The sequence below is a fragment of the Desmodus rotundus genome, chromosome 1, assembly GCF_022682495.2.
Source record: "Desmodus rotundus isolate HL8 chromosome 1, HLdesRot8A.1, whole genome shotgun sequence".
NCBI classification, from domain to species: Eukaryota; Metazoa; Chordata; class Mammalia; order Chiroptera; family Phyllostomidae; genus Desmodus; species Desmodus rotundus.
This window is the reverse complement of record NC_071387.1, coordinates 6,657,520-6,678,913: the sequence shown is the minus strand read 5'-3', so window position 1 is coordinate 6,678,913 and position 21,394 is coordinate 6,657,520. Positions and strand designations below refer to the sequence as shown.

General features: G+C 56.6%; 2 protein-coding genes across 16 annotated transcripts in view; both read left to right on the top strand.

The window, feature by feature from the left end:
• Positions 1-18,245, top strand: part of RALGPS1 (Ral GEF with PH domain and SH3 binding motif 1) — a 268,377-nt gene extending 250,132 nt beyond the window's left edge. For 10 of the 13 annotated variants that reach the window (XM_053920557.2, XM_053920551.2, XM_053920546.2 and 7 more), the window contains 6 exons: positions 5,843-5,926; positions 7,192-7,297; positions 8,891-8,983; positions 9,102-9,207; positions 10,407-10,498; positions 13,818-18,245. In XM_053920557.2, coding sequence (XP_053776532.1) covers positions 5,843-5,926; positions 7,192-7,297; positions 8,891-8,983; positions 9,102-9,207; positions 10,407-10,498; positions 13,818-13,847 — 511 coding nt within the window. In that variant the 3' untranslated portion in view covers positions 13,848-18,245. Of the gene's footprint in view, positions 1-5,842; positions 5,927-7,191; positions 7,298-8,890; positions 8,984-9,101; positions 9,208-10,406; positions 10,499-13,817 lie in introns of those variants that run through there. The other 3 variants (XM_053920565.2, XM_053920592.2, XM_053920593.2) reach the window with 2 other exon arrangements.
• Positions 18,246-19,710: 1,465 nt separating this feature from the next.
• GARNL3 (GTPase activating Rap/RanGAP domain like 3) overlaps positions 19,711-21,394 on the top strand; it is a 120,834-nt gene continuing 119,150 nt past the window's right edge. Inside the window, exon 1 of one of the 3 annotated variants that reach the window (XM_045197043.3) lies at positions 19,711-19,800. Coding sequence is in view for 1 of the 3 variants with exons in the window: in XM_024562127.4 (XP_024417895.1) it covers positions 20,238-20,329 (92 nt within the window). In the remaining 2 variants the exon portion in view is untranslated. Of the gene's footprint in view, positions 19,801-20,170; positions 20,330-21,394 lie in introns of those variants that run through there. The other 2 variants (XM_024562127.4, XM_024562129.4) reach the window with 2 other exon arrangements.

Sequence of the window (21,394 nt, the reverse complement as noted above, 5' to 3'; positions counted from 1 at the left end):
TCTGTATCCTGGCAGTGTGGCCCTAATGTAGTAGGTGTCCTGCAAGGTCCAGTGGCACAGTCTCCCCTATCACCCAAGCTGAGTACTCGAGGTGCACCCTTTGTGTGGGCCGAGTACGCCCTCCTCTTGTAGTTGAGTCTTGGTTGCTATTGGCAGATCAATGGGAGGGATTTACCCAGGCCAGTCAGCTGCAAAGGTTGACTGTGACCACTGACCATCAACTTCTGCCCTCCATGGAGGATCAGCTGTGCAAGGGCAGGGTGGTGGTGCTCTGACATGGTCTGTAGCTGTTCACTGGGTGTGCACTGGCCCTGGGGTATCCTGGGTGGTGCGGGCCAAGGTCAGCCCCCACCTGTGTTTTGCCCAGGGCCACCCAGCCTGAGCTATAAAGCAATCTGAGGTGTTTGCTACTTGTGCTGGGCTTGGAGATTCCCAGGTGAAGCCAAGCTGTGAATCTAGGCTGGCTGCTGCTAGTGCCAGGCCTGGGGCTCACTGAGGCCAGCTGTTGCTTTTTTCAGAGGATTTAGGAAGTTGTGAAGCATGAGCCAAGGCCAGCTGTTCTTATGGAAACGCAGCTTGGGTGGACATGTAAATTGGGTGTGGTGGAGTCTCTGGGGATCTCCAAGGCAGGTCAAACAGTGTTAGCCAGGTTGATGGAGTCTCAGATATAGCACCAGCTTACCAGCTCTGTTGGGGGAGGGTTTAGAAAAGGGACTATGGCCTCTGCTCACCTTGATGGCAGACACTTCAGTTTCTCCCTTTATACCACTGGTGCCATTCAAGCTGCTACTCCAGTGCTGGAGCCGAGGGATTGAGTCTGAGTGGTAAGTCCATGTGTGGGTTCTTTAAGAGGAACTGCTTGGTGCTCCAGAAGTTTCTTCCACTGACTCAATCCCTGATGGTTTTTGCAGCCAGAAGTTGTGGGGACTTACCTTCCTGGCACTGGACTGTTGGCTTGGGGCCTGGTGTGGGGCTGGGACTCCTTGCTCCCGATATATCCCTCCTGAATTTTTATCCACCACATGTGGGTAAAGGACCAGCCAATTCTGCGTCTGTGCACCTCCTACTAGTCTTGATGGGTGTGGTTTCTTTAATTCCGTAGTTGTCAGACTTCCATTCAACTTGATTTCTGATGTTCTGACTGATGGTTTTCTGTATTTTAGTTGTAATTTTGATGTGGTTGTGTAAGGAGGTGAGCTGTGTCTGCCTATACTGCCATCGTGACCAGAAGTCTTAAGTGAGGTTTTTAAAAAGAGGAACAAAGTAGTTGCTAGAGATGAACACATGTGTAGGTATGAAAATGCATGATATCATCCATCTCAGTTATCTCTGAGGTACAGGTTTATTGAGTTAGTTTCTTTCCTTTACCTTTTTTTCCCCTGTATTCTCCAAATTTTCCATAATGGGTAAATGTTTCTCTTAAACCCAGAAAAAATTAACATTTAACTTTTTTAAAGAAGATATCATCAGAAATGTTTACTGATCTATTTCTAAGAGGTGGAGTATGAAGCACGTCACAGAGTTCATTACCAAACACTCATCTGTCCATCTTCTCTAGTCTGACGGCCTGTCTGTGTGGAAGGGTGTGAGAGAGTGAGAGGCGGGCCCACAGAACAAGAGTGAAAGACGAGGGATCAGAGGGCCCTTGGAGGAAGCCCCCCGCTGGTGGGAGGTGGAGAGGGAGAGGAAAGTGTGGCATCTCTCTGGCGCACAGCTGGTTCTTGCTCCTTCCCAGGACTGAGCAGGAACTGGTCACAGCTCACAGTCGAGTTGGGAGACAGAGATTAGTGGAGCCAGGTTCACAGAGGATCAGTAACGGGAATGTCCAGCAGGGGGCCAAGTCAGACTGCAGGTTCAGTAGATGCTTAAGCAGAAATCCAAGGACGTTTGGTGAAGAGGGACCATAGTGGGCCCTTGAGGGGGTCCTGGGACCTGAGGAGGCTGCGAGGCCTGTGTTGGGTACCAGGATGGGAGAGGTGGCCTGGGAATGCTTGGTGTCTCTAGGAGTCGCTGCAGGAGAGGTGGGCTCCAGGATGCGTCCTGGTCTCTGAAGTTCTTGGTGTACCTCGCAGGGAAGGATGACACTCTGGCTTCTGGACGCTGCCTGCAGCGCTGGGAAGGGCCTGCAGCCCGGCTGCTTACTGTCTCAGTGACCTTGGGCCTGTCTCTGGACCTCTCTGAGCCTCAGGTCCCTCAGCTCTGCGGGGAGGATACTCACAGGAAGTAGCCCATAAGTGGAATGGCTACATTTGGGAGAGTTGCTTTGGGATTTTTCTGAATTTCATTCAGTGGATATCTCTTGCCAGCAAGTGTTCCAGGTACCTAGGGCTGGGCAGGGTAAAGAGAACAACCCCAGATGGCAGTCAGCCATTTTGGAGGGAGGGGCTATAATGAAGGCAGGTGTCCGCCAGCCCTGGCTGGCCACTGGACAGCGGGAAGGCCCCTTAGGAGAGTGCTGCCTGCGGGTGGCCACACACGTGCTCTCGGGTGCTGAGGGCATTGGGTGTTGCAGTTTCTGCCCTGTGTGTGCGGCTTTCTTATTCTTAGCTGGTGGAATCTTCCTGCATCCTCTGGGAGACCCAGGGAAGTGGGGTCGTGGCAGTGGTGCCCTGAGCCTGACACCCTCCAGTTAGAGTTTCTGAAGACACTCTTTTCCTTCCTGGAGAAGATGGGAGACTCGGGAAGATGCCGGTGTGCCGGGAACAAGGGTGCCTCTTGAGCCCCAGACTCCACAGCAATTGGGAGAGGGAGGGGAAGCTCTGGAGGTGAGGGGTCCCTTTCAATGGAAGTGTACCCATGAGAGCGGCCGTGTTCAGGGGGTGAGACCCCTGCCCCCTGAGGCTGAGGGCCAGGAATGCCCAGGCTGTGTCCCTCATCTGTTACCCTTCAGTCGGGTTTTCCAGCTCCACCCTGCTCTGGTCCTCCATTCTGCCGCTCAGCCTCGAGAGGCGGCCCAGCTGGGTGACGAGCCGAGCTGCTGATGCTAGTTCCCCTCAGAGATGCCGTGTGTTGCCTTGTCCTCAGTAGCAGACACCGAAGCCTGGCACCTGAGGCTCAGCCCAGGAGCTTAGGCCCCTCTGAGAGAGAGAGCAGCAGGCAGCAAGTGGTGCGGGGCCTTTGTCTTGACCCTGTTTTGGGGCCCCAGCTGACAAGGGCTGGGCCCTGCCCACAGGCTGCTGCGGCTTCACAGACAGCCGAGAAACCTGCCACAACCCTTTGTCCACTGGGACAGCCCCCCAGAGTCAGGTCCTAGGAAGCGGGCAGGACTGTCCGCCTGTCTCATGGTGGTCCTTCTCAGTGTTGGTCTGCTCTACTCCCCTCTGTCTCTGCAGGCCACACTTCTGTTCTAGACTTCTCAGCTCACCGAGGGGAAGGTGGACACCTCACAGCTCCCACGTTTACGTGTTACAGCTTCACCCAGCCACAGAGCCTGACTTCCAGTCTTTAAACATGGTCCCTAGTGGCCAGGAGAGGAAGTCTGATCCACTTGGCTTGGGTCCGCCCAGCTGAACTATCAGTGCAAATACGGCTCCTAGGGGCCTGCTCAGTGGGTTGGGGTCATTGCCCAGAGGACAGTGAGTGACTCACAGGCAGTAAAAGCCCTTTAACAAGTACTGCTGGGGAGGCATCCCAGGACCCAACACAACTTGGGGTGGCGGCTTCCTGCCTGCAGATGAGGGGGAATCACCAGGAAGTGGCCAGGGTCGAGCCCTGGCCAAATGGGACAGCTGCCCACGCAGGGCTTGCCGGTGCAGGTGGGCGCTGCTGCTGAGCAGCCCCCTGCCCCCCCGACAGGCACACTCCTGCCAGGGGCCCTGTGCTCTGGGGGCAGGAGAATGGGGGGATCCTAGTTCTGCTAAGACAGGATCACTGAGGCCTCAGTGAGACTATTATTCAAGACATCTCCCTGTACCCCAACCTCCTAGACCAGTAACAGGGACTCAGGGTGAAATCATGAAATTTAACCTCCGAGACAGCTGCCACCCAATGTGCACTAGAAAGTTGCCAAGGGGAAGACGTCTCTCAGACTGTCTTGGCCAGTCTGAATTCTCACGGTGCTGTGGGCCCAAGCAGGACCCTGGCTGCCCCCACCTCGGCAGCACCGCCCACTCTTCCTGTGCCTAGTGTTGTGACCTTGGGCAAGTTACTCCCCTCTCCAAGCCTCAGACTCTTGGTCTGTGAGGTGGGGATAGGAATGACGCCTGCCCCCAGTGTTCTTGGAGCCAACACAACAGTGAGTGGATACTGCTCAGCACATTGCCAGGCAGCCACCTTCCCCTTCCTCATCCCCACCCATCATCCCCACCGTCCCATCGCCCCACCCTCCCACCACCAACATCACCACCACCTTCACCCGCTGTGGGACCGAAGGGGTGGTCTCCATGGTCACCAGTCCACATCGTCGAGGACTGTGTGTGAAAGTACTGAGTTGTCTCACAGTCAGCAGTCCACAAACAGCAGCTGTTCTTTAGTGCCGGGAAGCCAAAACCACCAGGAAAACACTCCATGGGGGAAGCCCAGGGCCCAGGGGCCTGGGAAGTGGCCCCGCCCCAAGATATCCGGGCCTGCAAACTGTGTGGCCATCCAGTGTCATAGGCTCCAACGAAGTCCATCCAGTGTGAGCTGCAGCAGAAACCTACAAGAAATGGAGCCTCCGGAGAATGCCAGGAAGCCACCCACTCAGAGCTGGCTTTGAACCTGGGCCCAGGCCCCCTGGCAGATTCCACCACTCGGGCCACCTTAGCCTTTCCTCACCCTGACACGTGTGGGAAGAGCTTGGGCTATGGAGTGAGTCAGGCAGACCCAGGTTCAAATCCTGCCTAACTAGGCCCATGCCTCTGTCACGTGTCCTCCTGGCACTAAGCCTCAGCTCCCTGTTCTGGGGCGGGTGGTAGCCCTTGAACAAAGCTCCAGTGAGAGAGAGGGCATGGCCTGGCGCACGGAGGCACTTGCCAACTGGGGACTCCCCCATGAGCTGCCTTGGCGACCCTGGCGTCCCTGCACACTCCCACCAGCCCAGGGAGAACATGAGAAAGATGCTGATTTAAAGCTCTTCATAAACACATGTCGGTCCTGCCAAACATCTGTTAAGTATGCAGCCACGGACTGTCTCGAAAAAGGGGACAGAGTAATGGAGAGAAGGTGGCAGCACCCACCCTGTCACCCCGTCTGAGGAACTACTGGTGGTAGCGGACAGCCCACTATCGTCACCTGTTTTCCCGGGGTACCGGGGAAAGAAGCCTCCTGAGAAGGAAGGTGGAGAGAAGGGGCCAGAGGATCCAGCTCTGGGAAGTGAGGGTCTGTCTCCGGCTCCGCACCTGCAGCAGCTCAGCAGGAATTCAAATCAAATGAGGAGACTCCCCTGCACACAAGGGACATCACCAGGGCACTGTTCACCGGCAGACCCGATTCATAAGAAATCCCTGGGGGTGGCTGGGAGGAAAGCAGCCCTGGGGGTGGGGGGACTGTGACACGTGGCATCTCACCCGGCTGTGAGGTGCTCAGTGGCGTTATACAGGTTGTGGTTGAAGCGCTGAGGCTTTTCAGAACTTAGAGCTGGTTCCCCATTTTCTGTGGAGCCTCCTGCTCACTCACTGCACTGCAGGCCTGCTTGAGGAAATAATTACCTGGGGTCCTGAGGACTTGCCCGAATGGAGGCTCTGGGGCTGTCTGTTCACCGGCCTAGCAGCTCAGATGTGCCTGAAGCCTGACCCGGGAGTGGGGAGGAGTTGGAGCTGGGGCTCCTGAGCTAATGGCCATCCACAGTCCCAGACGCTCTTTCCTCCTTCAGAGTATTTGTCTTCCCAGCCCATCGCTAAAACTCCACCTTTTCCCTCCAAAGCAGGGGACGTCTCTACGCCACCCTGGGGCCCAACTGGCGGGTTCCGGTTCGGAATTCTCCTAGAACTCGGAGCTGTGTCTACAGGTATTCCTTTACTCATGAGTTCGTCTGCTCAACAAATAACTAGAGGGTGCTTGTTGGGTGCCGGGCGCTGGGCTAGAGGCCCCGCCTCGGTCCACAAGGCTGCTGCTAGAGAAGAGATTGAAATGCAACAGAGAGTCACAGGTGCCCGTTGCCCCGGAGAAGGGGGCTGCTCGGGGAGGGGAAAAGAGTGGAAGGGTGATAGGAATTACCCTGATTAAGTAGAGGGAGGGAGGATAATTAGAGTGCCCCCAGTCAGCAATCAGGGCCTTGAGGCAGGAAGAGTAGGGCAATCTGGAATGAAGGAAAGTCGGTGTTGTGAGAAATGAGAGGAGATGAGACCAGAATGGTGGGTGGAGCCACATCCAGGCAGAGGGGAGGCAGTGGTCTCAAAGGCCATGGAGGTGTTGGGTGTTGGAGGGGAAGGTGGGGAGTGGCATGACTAGGTGGAGAGCACATGGGAGGAAGGCAGGAGTGGATGCTGTGAGGCCAGGGGTGAGCACAGGCAGTCAGTCCAGGGAAGATCAAGTTCTGCCCTAAGTTAGGGGAGTGGGATGGCTGAGATGGAGGGACAGTCAGGCATTGCAGGGATGGAAGGGTAAGAGGAGAACACACCAAGGTTTCTGGCTCAAGCAGCCAGGTGGACAGCAGTGCTGGTCACTGGGGTGGAGCAGAAGAGGAGCCTGGGGGACCACGCTGGGCCGAGGGAGGTGCCTCTCCGGTAAGCTGAAGCTCCTGCTTGCTGAGATGGGTCTTAGGACAGACTTAGGTTGGTGCTGCCCTTGGACGTCTTCACCTATAGGTGGCGCCTGAAGCCCCGTGGTGAGGGTGAAAGAAGGAACCCTGAGGAAGAGGTGCTGGGCAGGGCGGTGTGTCTGTCCCCTGTGGCCCCTTCTCACTTCACCCACACCTCTCCTACTTCCTTGACACTCCTCCCAGGCTCCTGCAAACACAAAAAGGAGGGGCTGCATAGTCCCCAAGGTCCCCTAGTGCAGAGGAAGCCACCAAAGAGGTCAGGATAAGGTGTGGGTGCTGAGAGGTGCCTGGGTTACGAGGAGCTTGGCCACCAAGCATAGCGCTCTGCAGCGCTCACACAGGGAGGCGAGAGTTCCCAGGGCCACCATCCTTCATGCTGTCTGCGACCTCGGCCCCCCCAGCCACAGCACTGTGAACCCTCCGGTCTGTGGCAGCATCCTGGACCCCAGTGAGTGAGAGGGTGCCTGGCCTCAGCTCCTCCAGACGGCGTCTGACTGGTGGTCTCCCTGCAGCCCTACCGGCCCGTGCATCTGTACCCTGGGGAACTCGGCAGCAGTGCCCACCATGGAGGGGCCTTTGAGAAGGAAAACGCTGCTCAAGGAGGGTCGGAAGCCCGCGGTGAGTGCAGACACACCTTGGTCCGGAGACCACACAGGGCTCCGGCCCTGGCTGTGCCACTGAGTGGGCGAGGAATGCGGCTTCCACAGCTGCACATCGGGGTAGAATAGTGCCACTGTCCTAAAGGACTCGGCGAGAATGTCACGTGCATCGCAGTGCATGTACTGAGCACGCAGTGAACAGGGCTGGGCAATGATCTTGGGGACCAGTGGAAGCCTGGAGACCCGGGGAGTGGGGATTGCTGCGCCTGAGAGGGGCAATGCAGCCTGGGAGCGTCCCAGACCCAGTCCTCTCTCCCTCCAGCAGCCGCACAAAACAAGTCACAAGAAACAGGGATGCAGAATCAGGAGGCCTTGCAGGCTCCACCACTAGCCCCCTAGCCGCCCACGCTGGACCCAGATGTCACTGGCCCATGGCCCCCACCCATGGCAGGGCATTGGTCCCTTGCCAAAGCCTCTCTGTTTTTTCTACCCATGGCAACCTGCCTGCACACCCGCTGTGAGCTATGTCGGCAGGCGGCATCCACTTGTGTCTGCTCTGCCTTCCTCTCCTGCTCTGGCCCCTGCCTTCCACTGTCCACTGCCCATGGAGCCCCCTGGAGAGGCCCCTCCTACAGACACCCATGAAGGTGCCAGGGCCCTACTCCAGCTGCTGCCTCCACACTTTCCCGTCTGCAGCAGATAATTCCTGCGTGAGGAGGAATCTTCGCCCCAGCCCTGGGCCACGCTCTGTCCTTGGACCCAGAGCATCCCAAAGCATCCTGTGACATGGGCCCCTGCATCTAGCCTGTTATAGTGACCTGCCTGCCTCTCTCCCATTCCGAGTCCGGGCCCCAGCCACTGTGAGACCAGGGCAAGGCAGTGTGCCAAAAGCAGTGTTTTCCCAAGTGCTGGGCAGCCCAGCAGGGGGAGACACCAGTCCAGGGGGTCATGGTGCATTTTCTTGAGTAGAATAGAAAAATGAGGGAGTTCCTTACACTGAGTGAAGGGAAGTGTTGTCTCATGAAGCTGCTTCAGCTTGGCACATACACACACGTGTGCATATACACCCGTGGGTGTCCTCAAGAAGGCCAGAAAGCCACTGCTTTCACATTTGTGACAACCCAGTACCACCGGCGTGGGGAGGGGGCTGTGGGTTGTGATGTGCTGCTGTCCGCTCAGCCCTCCTCTTCCAAGGTGGGACATTGGCTTCACCTCTGCAGAACCAGCAGGCCCGCCAGAGCGATTTTCCCCGAACCAAAGAGCAGAGCCCCTGAGCGGCCAGTTCTGGCCTTCACGCCTAGAGAAACAGAACCCGGGCCTGCAGCTCAGCCCTGCTGGGCTCCCACCTCTAGCCATTCAGTGTCCGTCAGAGCACCCGCCGCAGACACTGTGGTCCTTCTCGTGTCTGTGTCATTAAAATGTTTTCCCCAGGACATCCCTGGGCCCAGGTCGCCTGAGCACTTAGAAACTGTGCCTTGACACTGCCCGAGACAGGGCGAAAGAGGAAGGGCTCTCGGGCGAGGGGGGGGGGGGGGAGGCAGCTCGGAGGGAGGGGCTGGGCCCTGCCCCCACCACCTGCAGTGTTGTCACCCAGCCTCCCCTGCCTGTGTAGCTGTCCTCGTGGACCAGGTACTGGGTCACACTCTCAGGATCCACCCTTCTGTACTATGGAGCCAAGTCCTTGCGGGGCACAGACAGAAAACACGTAAGTCCCATGAAGGGACCCTCCACATGGTGAACTGCAGGGAGGGGGTGGGGCTGGGGAAGGCGGCGGGGTGGGAGGGGAGGACGTGAGCCTCCGCTGTGCTGCTGCTCCTCTCCAGTACAAATCCACGCCGGGCAAAAAGGTCTCCGTTGTGGGCTGGATGGTGCAGCTGCCCGACGACCCCGAGCACCCGGATATCTTCCAGCTGAATAACCCCGACAAAGGTAGGCAGCAGGCCTGGAGCTGGGTGCCGGCAGCTCCTCTCCACCCTGTTTCCTCTTCTGCTAAATGTGCATTTTGAAATAATAGGAACTTTTGAGGTTGCTTGCTTTTCCTTTGCTTTAGGTTCCAAATGTTCACAGGGTCCCCTCACTAGTCCTCAAGAGCTGTTCAGATCGTGGTCAGTGCACGCAGAGGGTGGCTCCAGGGATCCTTTCTGTGGCCACTGGGGCCCGTGACCCCTGGCGCTGGAGCCTCAGGCTCTTGGAGTAGATAACACAATGCTGGATGAGGCGGTGACCGTGCAGCTGGACAGGTCTCAGGAGATGTCAGGGACACCCAGACGTTACCTGTGCCATGTCCTGACGGGGGCCAAATCGAAGAAGAGCCCTTTAGCAAAGCTCCAACGTGAACTTGCCCAGTTGTCTCCGTTCCTCTTGGTTCTGTCCTTGTCCCTGACCAGGCGGAGAGGAAGGGAAAGTTCCAGGCACCATCTTGTCTAGGAGCCCTGTCTGCGTTGTCATTCCAAAAAGGTCACACTAGTCTCCTTGGTGGCCTGTGTCACGTGACAACGCCCCAAACGCCCAGGCCTTGGACCCTAAACTGCTGGAATAATGGCAACACCTGTGCTTGTCCCGCCCAGAGGAGCCGCAGGTGTCCCGTGTCGCACACTCTCCGGAGTCGCAGCACAGCTTCAGACCTGCCCGGGTCTCTGTTCACGCGCTGATAAAGGAGCTCGAATAGAACTCCGGCACCACTTGGTGTTCAGTAGTCAGGTCGCTGTATTTCAGCATTGATTTCCCTTGTATTTTGTGTCACGCATTTGAAACCATTCTTCTGAGGAGGCTTCACAGGCTTCACCAGAGCCGGAGGCACCAGGGGCCAAAAAATGGTTGAGAGCCCTGGTCCAAAGGCACAGCCCAGAGGCAGGGTGGGGGTGGTTGGCTCCTCCCCAGCAAGCCCCAGCCTTGCCTCCGGTGCTCCGCACCTTTCTTAGTTCAATTACCCATGTCTTCTTGTCGCAGTCGCGGGCAGACCCTCCCGTGTGACCCTGGCCTCTTTTATTTATTTATTTATTTTTTTAAAGGAGAGCAGGGTTTATTAGCAGGGAATAAGAGGGAAAGTGGAGTCAACCAAAGGAGGCTGGAACTCATCTGGTGGTTCTGACCCTGGCCTCCTTAACCCCCGCTTCTGTGCCCGCCAGGCAACGTTTACAAGTTCCAGGCCGGCTCCCGGTTCCACGCGATCCTGTGGCACAAGCACTTGGACGACGCGTGTAGAAGCAACAGGCCTCAGGTAAAGTCGCCAGGACCCTGCTTGTCACCCGAAATGCCCCTCCCACCCTTGGGACCAAGGGTCCCTAGACACCAGGGCTTCCTCCTTCCCTGGGAGCCTGTCAGCCCGGCTCTCAGGCATGCCCCCATGAGGCAGGGCACCCCCGCTCAGCTAGCAGCAAAGCCTGGCTTCAGGCCAGAACGCTGAATCTAGTCCCGGTGTTTTGCCCACGAAGGAAATGCATAGAAGTATCCATCAGGGCCAGTGAGGCAGGGGGTGCTGCATCGCCCCAAGGTTCAGGCCATGGCATCACGGCATCAATTTAGATCATCCCCACAAAAACTGATTCGTGGGAATACTGCCTCCAGCCCCCTGCGCTCCTCAAGAAGGATAACAGTAACAGCTGATGTGTTGAGAGCCCACCGCGGCTGCTGATGAATGGGGCTGTGGTCTGCTGGGCCTGGCCTGTGGCCGGCCCCTCCCACCCCAGCACCAGGCACTGCTCCAAAGGCTTCCCAGGCAGGGTCGGCTGGTCCTCCTGACATCCTGGCGAGGCTGGTCCTCTCATGGTCCCCCTTTTGCCCCGAGGACACTGAGGCTCAGAAAGTAGCAGCACTAACCGGGGACCTACCCAGGCCTGCCCCACAGCACAGTCTGCACCTGCCACCCCTGAGCTCTCCCACCCAGCACCTCCCAGGGGCCTCAGGCCAGTGAGAGGCATGGCTGCCCCAGCCCTCAGCACCCTGGAGTTCCCCAGGGATCCGCCAGAAGAGGGAGCTGGGGAGCTGGGCTCCTCTCCACGGGAAAAGAGCACCTGGGCTTGGAGTAGATGGTGGCAGCTTCCCAGACACAGGTGGGAGCCGCTGGGAGGCAGCAGCCCTGGGCACGGGGTCTGGAGGGGAGGGCCCTCATCTGTGCTGGTCACCACACGGTCACTCACTTCCTGGCCCTCAGAGCTGCTCTCTTAGGTAAGCAGCAGGATGGTCTGTAGTGATGAGTCCCCTCACTCTGCGCTCTGTGTGGTCCTATTCAGGATTTTCTTTTGTAACATAGATGAGGACATGTGATAAGCTGATGGAATTGTGGATGATAAGAAACTAGAAAGCAGAATTAGCAGAAAGTCTGTGATAAAATAAACAGTGGGAGGAGGCCCGTACAGGAATAAACGTACCAGGGGAAGCTCAGAATAAACTGCATTCCCATCTGTTGACTCACCTACCGGCCAGCTGGGAATCTGTCCGAGGGGTGTGGCTAGCGACGCACACTGCCTGTTGTCCTTGATAGAAAAAGAGCCCTGGGCGCCCCGGTGACCCTCATTCGGTCCCCGTTGGGCATCACCTGAACGGTTAGGAGGGCAGAGGCAGGTCTGTGTGTGATCTCTGGTGCCAGGATTAGAGGGAGAAAGCAGAGTCTCAAACACACGTAAGGGCGACCTCATCTGTGTTAAGATACACGTGCCTATTTATCATTGGCCTGTTTGTGCATGTACAATTTTAAACAAGGAACTGTAACTCTGGTTTCTAAAGTGTTTACATATACTGTTCACATTTAAAAAGTGTAGTTGCCTGCCTGCACGGTGGAGAGCCCGGGGTTTTGGTGTGTGGCGGCCAGTCACCTCAAGATGATGCCAAGTGAACAAGGCATTAGGGCTTGGACGAGGCTGGTGCCACCTCAGGTCACATGAAGAGAGGAAGAGCATCCTGTCCTCCACCGCACCCGTCACGCCATGTGTGCCTGGGTCCCCTCGTTAGTGCTGAGTGACCGGAGAGCAGGAGGCTGGGCTGACTCCGGGCCTGATAGGGACCGGCAGAGTGGGGAAGGGAAGGAAGCAGGGTCCCAGTCAGGAGCACCGAAGGTATCTGCAGGACAGCTCGTTGCCCCTCTCTGGGAGGGCAGCCAGGCGTGGCAGCAGGGTCACAGCAGGTAGCCGGGAACTGGGTCAAACCCACGCAGCAGAGCAGGCGCTTGGCCAGAAGGACCAGTGGATTGAATTTCATGTGTGGCCACGGCAAGGCTTTGCTGCTCTTCGTGTGGGTCCAGTGTTTAGACCCAGGGGAAGAGGACCTTTTATTTTTCTACTCTTTTCCCTTTGTATTTCTAATTTACTTTCTACCAAATATTTCCACTGTGGGCTGTACGTGTTATAGTAGTAAAACGTTGGCAACAACTGAACAGTCCACAGCAGAGGAATGGACTTCCGTGATTTCAGCTAGCCCCCGTCTTCCGTGCGGTGGCACGCGAGCAGGGCGCAGGGACAGGACCCCAAAATGCACCTACTCCCGGGGAGTCCCAGCAACTAAGACTGGTTTTCTTTGTCAGGGGCAATTAAATTTCTTACAGTTGTTTGTAGTAACCTTGAGATCTCATAACCCCATAACTGCTGATTTGCTGGTCTCCTGTTTCTGAACATGTGTGTTCCTCACTCTGTCGTCTGGGGCCCATGTTTTATAACTTCCCTATAAATGGAACCTGGTAGCTGTCTCTCTCCCTCTGCAACTTGCTCCCCTCCTGCAGTGTGTTCCTGAGATTCTCCTGTGTCCATGTGTAGCACTTTCGTTCATTGACTCACATGGACTTTTGTGAATCAGTTCTTCTCCCAGTGAGCCCCAAACGATCTCCCGCCTTTCGCTGTTCCAAGCAGTGCTAGGTCCCTGTTCTCAATCACTGTCTCCCGGTGCAAGAAGACGTGCTTTCCCCAGTTCGTTGCTCTGCCCACATTGACACCAAGATAGATTTGTTCTTGATGAAATTGCTTCTCTCCAAATCTCCTGGAAGCCTCCCCCACCCCGCCCACTAGCAGTGCCCCGGGAGGAGTCCTGGGGCTGCGGTCATGTCAGCAGCTTTGAGGGGAGAGGGTAAACACCTTGACCTTGAGCCTGGTGGTCCCCCAGTACAGGGAGCTGGGATCCTGTCCTGGGGACATAGCTATGGGAAGGCCTTGGGTTCCGGATCTCCCCAGTCTTGCTGCCGCTCTGCCTTGTTCCTGCGGGATCTGGGTTCTCTCGGTTTCATTTGGACCCAGGGACAGTGCCCGTACTGGCTGAGCACTCACCTCTCTAAGCCTCGGCTCCCTCTTCTCTGTCACGGGGACTCGCCGATCCTGCCGCACGGGACTGCCATGAGTTCGCAAGGACACGATGTGTGTGGAAGTCTTCAGAGCAGTGCCTGGCCCACAGCTGTCACTTAATGGACGGTGGTGGCCATTACTGCTGTGCCCTTTCCCCCCGACCTGCTCATTCACAGACTAACTGGGCAAGGCCTGGTCCCGTCCTTTAGGGGCCACCCCTGTTCCCATCTGAAAGGTCGGAACTTTGACAAAAGGCTGAGCTTTCTCTTCCAGGTACCTGCAAACCTTATGTCATTTGAATAAGTCTCTGCAGAACTTGGCATGACTTCAGAGGCTTCCAGGAGCCCTGCCCGGGACTAGTGGTGAGCGCGAGTCCTGGGCACGGGCCATCTGCCAGGGTGCTGGGAGACTCACAGCTGGACCCCAGGGGCCGTGGCCTGTGGCCTCGCAGTCCAGAGGGCCCCACCGGTGCAGGGGCTGCAGCCACTCCCCAGCGACTGCCATGGCGCCCATTCAGCAGCTACACCCGTACTCCCTCTCGGGGCCTCGTCTGTCCGCCAGCTGCTGCTGCTGCTGTGACTAGAGAGCTTTCAGCCCATGTTGGGTCCCCAGGGCTTTCTCCTGCTCAAGAGAGTGGACAGTGTCAACCTGCATGAGGGGCCAGAGAGCAGGGACAGGCTGTGGGACTGGCTGTGTACACCCCAAGTACATGGGGTTGCTCGCCCACAGGGCTCCCTCAGATTTTGTACGACCCAGAAGCGCCCTCTGCGTGTGCGTGCCATATACGTGTGCGTGCAAGCGAGTGTGAACTCTTCAAGAAACATGCATTTTGGCACAAGACTCGTGACGTCGCTTATTCATTGGCCTGGAGGCCCTGCTTTAGCCTTCAGTGATGGCCTTGTCCAGCAAGAAAGGTCGGAGTGAGAGCCCAGACCCCTCCTGTGTTAAGGGACCCTTGCATTCTTTTACTGTAAACAAACAATGCCTTAAACCGTGTCTCGTTTTCTGTTCCTATGGGTGCTATTCATCTGGAAGGCCTGCTTCCTGGGCCTGGGTCCCTTCTAGGCCTTGTTGGTGTCAGCTCTTCTAAGACAGAACCCGGCTTCAGGACTGTGGACTGGGCCACTGGCCTGCTTGCTTCCTCCCATGCCCTTTCCTCAGGGTCTGAAGGCCCTTCTCTTCCCTCCCCTCCCACCTCACCCATGCGGGAAGCTGGGGCACCTCTCCCCACTTCTCAGCCGCAGCTCGGAGGCCACCACGCTCACAGCGCACGGCTGCACCGCCTGTCCCCACAGGCCAAGGCTTCTGCTCCTGACGTCTTGCCCCTCTGCCTCCACTGCCAGGGTGGGGCCCACCGGGGTCCCTGATTACACCGGGGAGCTGAGTGACACTGAGGCCTTAGGCCCCCCCAGTTTTGCCCCCAATCCAGTCACCAGCAAGTTCAAGGGGCTCCATCAGCACAATTGTTGATGACCACGGTGACAAGAAAGCAAAGCCCTGGGGAGTGAACGGCCCAGCTCCGCACTCAGTTACGAGCTCATTATGTGAACAATGTCCTTATCTGTCACTGTCATATTTGTGACTTTTGTTTTGCACAAATACATTTTTATTCAAAATTATGAATAAAAATTAACTTTATTTATGGTAGCTTTTTCACCATATCTCCCCCCGCCCCTCTAATCTGGGCATCTTAATTCTGAGAAGGAAACCCTAAAGTGGCATTGGAAAGAAGCAGTCTCTGGGGCCTTGTTGCTGTCACAGCCCCAGAGCCCCCACCGGCCAGACCAGACGTCAGACCACCCCGGCGGTTTCCGGTTTCCGGGCAGATGCTTCAGAGAGACACCTCAGCCAGCACCCCGCAATCGGTCAACTTCGAAACAGCCAAAGGACCCAGCAGTGCGTTTTGACCGAATGAAGACGTTTCTGAAAACGTGAGTGAGTTGGTGAGGAAAGGTTGTCATCGGGGTCTTTTTCTGCAGTCGAGCTGCGCTGGGTTGAGTAACGAACCCTCTTCAGATCAAAGCCTAGAGTGCTTTCGTGCCTGGAGAAACCGTGATGGTCAAGGTGAGGCTGTCGCGCTGTGGCTCTTGGCGCTGGGCACACGCACCTGCAGCTGGGGTCCGGGTGCGCGCACCTGATTCATAGTGACAGCTGAGAATCAGCATCCAGAGGCTGGATGAAGACACCACACACCCCAAACACCTCTCACCAGAACCGGTCAGTGTTGGCTTGAACCTGCGTTCAATCTGAGTCTGCCTGTTAATTTTTTTAAAGTATTAAGTATGGATGAACATGTAAGAATGGAACATCAGCAACTTATTTTCCTTGATTTTCTCCATTCCTCAGTTGTCCTGGGTTTTCTCACATGAAATATTGTAGATGTCAGTCCAAAAACCTCAGAATTTCAGGCTCCACTAAGTCAGATAATTTTTTGCCTTTTACGAATTTTTCTTGTCTTCCACAAATGTTCTTGTTCAAGCCCATCTTGAAATAGCACAATCGCTATTCTTCTCAAAGTGTTTGTTAGTCTCTTCACTGGTCCCACGTCCTCTCCTAGAAATATTCTTGAAGAATCTTTGAAGACCTCGTTGGCAAAGTCTCAATAGAACTGGTACAAACCTTGAACTACCAAGAGAGTCCTGGGAACAAGCTGAGAGACCCTGGGGTCCCCCAGCAGGGGCTTGGGGCCAAGCGTGCGAGTGAAGCGCAGATCAGCTTCCCAGTGTCAGATTGTCCCAGCGTTGGGCTGCCCGTGAGGAGGCCTGCGAGGCTGGGCCGGACAGGGCCAGGCACAAAGCCCAATGGGGAAAGTCCGTGAGTGGGTTCCAATCCCGGAGGGAAGCGTTTCTGGTTTTTGCTCTATGTCCATAATGCACAGATGTTTGTGAAACCACTGGAGATGGTATGTCTTGCATGCATAGGCTATTTTTTTTTTTTTTTAAGCAAACAGGTCACGCCATCCCAAAAGGAAACTTACAGAATGCTGTCTACAAACGGGAGTAGGTAGGTAGTTGGTGCCATTACAATGCTCAAGAACAGCTCCCTCACCTCTTCCTGGGAGTACTTTTCACCCCTTTCAATTGAACATGTTTTGTAACTCAAAGTCAGCCGAGTGAATTCTGATGGCTGAAATTCTTCCTGGAGGATTGATTTGATGGACAGCAGTAGAAACATTGTTCTGAGCATGCTCAGTGAGAAAGTGAGTTCTCTGCTTCCCTGAGGAAGCCCATTCATCACCCTGTCCCACCATGGAACCTAAAAAGGAAGATACTTGAAGGGATTCTGTTTGGGAAAGAACCCCACTCTGTCTTGCCAACTGAATTTAAAAGCATTTCTTTTCTTGCCAAGATGGCCAGTATTTCTTTCATCATCTTCCTCCCACCTCCAAAGCCCAAGGCGTGTACCTGTTAGGATGCCATCTGACAGGTGGAGCCTAGAGCTCCTCCCATTGTAATCAGGTGAACATTGCCAAAAACACAACTTCACTTCTTTTCAGTGACTTCATAAATGACTTTAATCAGCCCCACATCACACTGATATGTTGGGTGATTTCATGTTTAAAAAAAAAATAACGAGTCCCTTTGAAAGAACAGATTCTCTGCAAAAAACCACCCATTCATTCATGTGCTCACATCTCTAGTGAGTGTTTCCTGAGTGCCAGGCTCTTCCTGGGATGTAACGGACTGAAAGCAAGAGAGACCGGTCCTGCCCTCAACAAGCTGACCACTCAACGAACAAGCGATCCTCACACTGCATCTCCTCCGGCAAGACCCTGCCTGTCTCCCAGCACCGAGTACAAACCCTGCACAGGTTCCTCCACAGGGACTTCAAGAGGCTCCATGGACTGAACAGCCTCTTGATCTGAGAGTTCAGGGGCAACGAGGACTCGCTGGAGTCTGTCCTAGAGGCTGGTTGGTGCAGAACAGGCAGGCACAGAGCTACAGCTGGGCACACAGAGGACTCCGAGGTGGAATGAGAGCAGGGTCAGCGTGTTCACAGTATTTACTTGAGAGGTTGCTTTTGCTTTAATTTCATGTTCAATGCAAGCACAGTATGAGCAAGAGCTGCATTTCTTGAGTGTTCGGACCTCGCACCGTGGACCACCTCGCAGGCTGCATGGTGGGGTGCGCGCCAGAGGCAGCCCGAAGTCCCTGTTCGCAGCAGCAGCGCCATGGAGCATCTGTTTTTTCTATAACCACTAATGTCTCCGCCCATTTCTGAACAACTGTGACCATTCGGTAATGAAACAATAGTAGTTAATTTATTGTATGGTATAATCTTTAAATAAATTTTGTGCCAAAATGCATGGTTTTTCACTTAGCATTCAAAATGTTGTGTAGAGAGTATTTTAAGTACCAATTTCTTACGTATTCAAAGTAAGTTGAAAATCAGTTTCTACCTTTTAATCCTTTTCTTGTTGAATCTGTTGCCCTCTCTCGGGCTGTCTTTCCCCAGCAGACTCCCTGCATGCGGTTGTGTAAGGACTTTCTCTAATTCCTGTGAAGTGTCTCACCCACCATAACACTGAACATGAGCTCTCCGGGGTTCTTTAGATTTTGGTGAAGTATTTTGTTACCTCAGTCTTGTATCAAGTTGCTGTATTTTTCAGCTTGTTACACTGATAATAATTGTTTCACTAATTAAATACTTTAATGTACAAACATCTTTGTTTACTTTGAAATTAAATGTGTTTTCCAATGACTATTGCTCAATTTGTTAAAATCACTTGCATTTCACTTAGTAAACAGTTGCTGTGCCAGACACAGACATGAAGGGGGTGTGAGGCGGTCAGGGCCCAGTTACGAGGTCAATAGAACGTAAATGACATACAGGAGCAGTGGCATCGGGAAGGACAGTGAGTGCTGTGGATACTCAGGGAAGGAGGCGGGAGATCTGGGGAGGCCTTAGAGGACAGCGGACATTTGGAGATTCATTTCAGAGATCTCTGAACACATGGAGGGTGGAGAAGGCAGAGAGACTGACGGAGGAGCAGGATGGGGTCGGGAACAGTAGCCAGCCCAGTCTCACTGAGTGAAGGACTTGAGGGAGTAATGGGACCCAAGTCTGAAAAGACATGTAGAGTGAATTCATGATGTTAAGCCAAAGCCAGGAACCCACTCAAGCTTGCTTAAGAGAGAACAGGAGACTGCCTTACAAGGTGAGGAGGCTGTTTTACAAGGGTTGTCTCGTGGAAACCTGAGGGGAGGACCAAAGTGGAGTCTCAAGGCCAGAAGGGGAAATGGAAGTCCCCCCTACATCTCTCTCCCTCCCCTTCATTCCCTCTCCAGACTGGCTTCTTTGCTGGACGTTTCAGCAAGCAAAAGAGTCCTGGGGAAGCAAGTTACTGAGGCAGCGTGCACTAGAGAGGGCCTGATCCAGGTTGAACGTGGGAGCCCCTGGCCCTGCCTGCCTCAGTTTCCCAGCTGGTGCCTTCCAGCGCTGCAGTGGTGGATTCTCCAAGCACAAGCTCCCTCCACGCACTCAGCACAGCTCAGGCCAGCATGGCCACACTTCCCCAGCCAAGACAAGCCCTGCTGAGGGACCCTAGTGCACCTCCCACTCACAATTTAGATGTCACAGTGGTCCCCAGCTTTACCCAGATGAGGTCACTACCCTCGGCTCCAGTGTAATGTCTAAGACTCTGAGACCAGGGCATCTGACTTGGGGAGGAGGTGAAGACGGTAGGTGAAGACGGTGGGGTGTGGTGGTTGTCACACAGCAGGAAAATGATGCAGTGAAGACTTGAACCCATGGTTAGTAGCCTGTAAAGCTGCAGCCCTCAGCACTGCGTCAGGCGCCACAAACAACCTCCAGGAGACCGCAATATCTCCTCTTGGTGGGTGGAGAGATCCGCGAGCTAACGCCGACTGTGCAGTAGAATGCCCATTTAGCCTCGAAGGAGGGCGCGGTACCCCTGTGCACAGGGAACCGGGATCCTGGCACCCGCAGAGCAGAAACTGAGTGGGCGGGGCCACGGCGTGGGCGGGGCCAGATTGGGGCGGGGCTGAGGGCAGAGCCCGGGGCACCCCCGTGGGGTTGAGAAGGGTCTCCGGAGGGAGCTCTACAGTCTGGGGGCTTTGGAGAGAAAAGGTGGAGCCGTGCCTGCAGGCGAGAATTGGGGAAGGGCGGCTTCAAGAGGAGCCAGTGCTTCATTAGGAAGGGCCGGGGGTATTGAGCTGTGAAGGAGCAACGCTCCAGAAAGCCGACTCTTGGGTGAGGGCTAGGACCGTGCTTGAGCTCAGTGGTGGAGCGGAAGGTGGGTGCGACCTGGGTCAGTCCTGAGGGGCCGGAAGCGGGAGAGGCGGCGGCGTGGACGTTATAGAGTGGGCGTTTTGTGAGTGTAGGCCGAGCAGAGGTGCGGAGAGCCAGCAGAGGGGACCCGGGGGGGGGGGGGGGCCGGCGCGGGATGGGCGTGGCAGGAGTGCGGGAGGGGGTGCTTGGCCCGGCGGAGGAGCGTGGAGTGGGAGGGGCTGAAGTTCTGCGGGTGGGGAGGCCGGGGCGGGGCCTGGGCCCTCGGAGGAGCAAGGAGTGGGAGGGGCCGAAGTCTGGGGCGGGGCCTGGGCGGGGCGGAGGCGCGCGGGGCGGGGCGTGGGCTGAGGCGCCTGAGCCGAGCGGCCCTCCGAGCCCCGCCGAGCCCCGCCGAAGCCCGAGCCCACCCGAGTGCGCCCGAGCCCGCGGTCCCCGCCCGGGGCGATGGAGCCGGAGTTTGGTGGGGAGGCCGCTGCGCTCCTGCGGCAGAAGAGGGCGGCGCTGCGGCGCAGGGGGTGCAGCTTCGAGAGCCCCAGGTACCGCGGCCAGGAGGGGTGCGGCCGGGAGGGGAGGGAGACGGCCGCGTTGCGGGGGGCAAAAGGGGATGACGGTGGCAGGGAAACGAGGGCTGCGAGACGGCAGCGCAGGGAGGGGTCGCTGGGGGAGGGCAGTCTGAGGGTACCGGGCGAGGCGCCCGGGCCGAGCGGACGGGGGTTGAGGGGGACTGAGGCGCCTCAGCGGCAGGTGCGGGAGGGGGTCGCTCCGGAGAAGCACCTGGAGCGGCGGGAACCCAGACCAGCGGAGACTCCCGCAAAGCGTCGGCTCTGTGGCAGGCTCCGAGCGAAGCCGTGGTTCTGGGCGGATTTCAGGCTGTGGAGAATGTGCCCTGCCTGCCTCTTGTAAACTGCTCAAGGACGAGGTCGGGAAATAGCCCCACTAAACCCAGGAAGCTCTCCCTCTTCCCGGGAGCCGCTCTGCGCTGCCCCAGGACTCGGGCCGGCAGCGGGCTCCACATCCGCGCTCCGCGGGCCGCGCACACCTGCTGCCTCGCGGCCCCGCCCATCCTGGCGCGGCGCGGCCCGGCCGGCGCCCCTGCGACCCGCCGGCTCCCGTCCTCCGCCGCGCGGGTCCGCGCCCCGCCTGGCCCCCTTCCCCTGGCCTGGGGAACTCCCCTGAGATGTTCAGTTGCTTCTCCTCCCCGGAGCCTTGACCCACACGCACGGGCTGGAGGGCGCTCCCTCCGCTCTGCCAGACTCATTCCCTCAGCGAGCATTTTCCGAACTTGGAGAGCCTTCTCCCGCTCCAACGTCGCTCAAGTTGGCCCTGCCATTTTTCAGCTCCACCCCCCTCCCCGCGCGCTTCTTCTAGATGACTCCAGCAGCCTCTCCACTAGACCCCCCGTCTTTCTTCTCCCTCCTCTCCGATCCACATCCTCACTGGCCGCAGCAGGCGTCTTACAAAACTGCCTAGCCACCCCACCCCCACCTCCAGCCTGCCGCCGGGGACCCTCCACGTCCCTCTGCAGTGATGGGGCCTGGGGTGGGAGACTGGGAGATGGGAGAGAGGACTCTGGTCCTCACTGAGGCCAAAAAGAGGGTTCA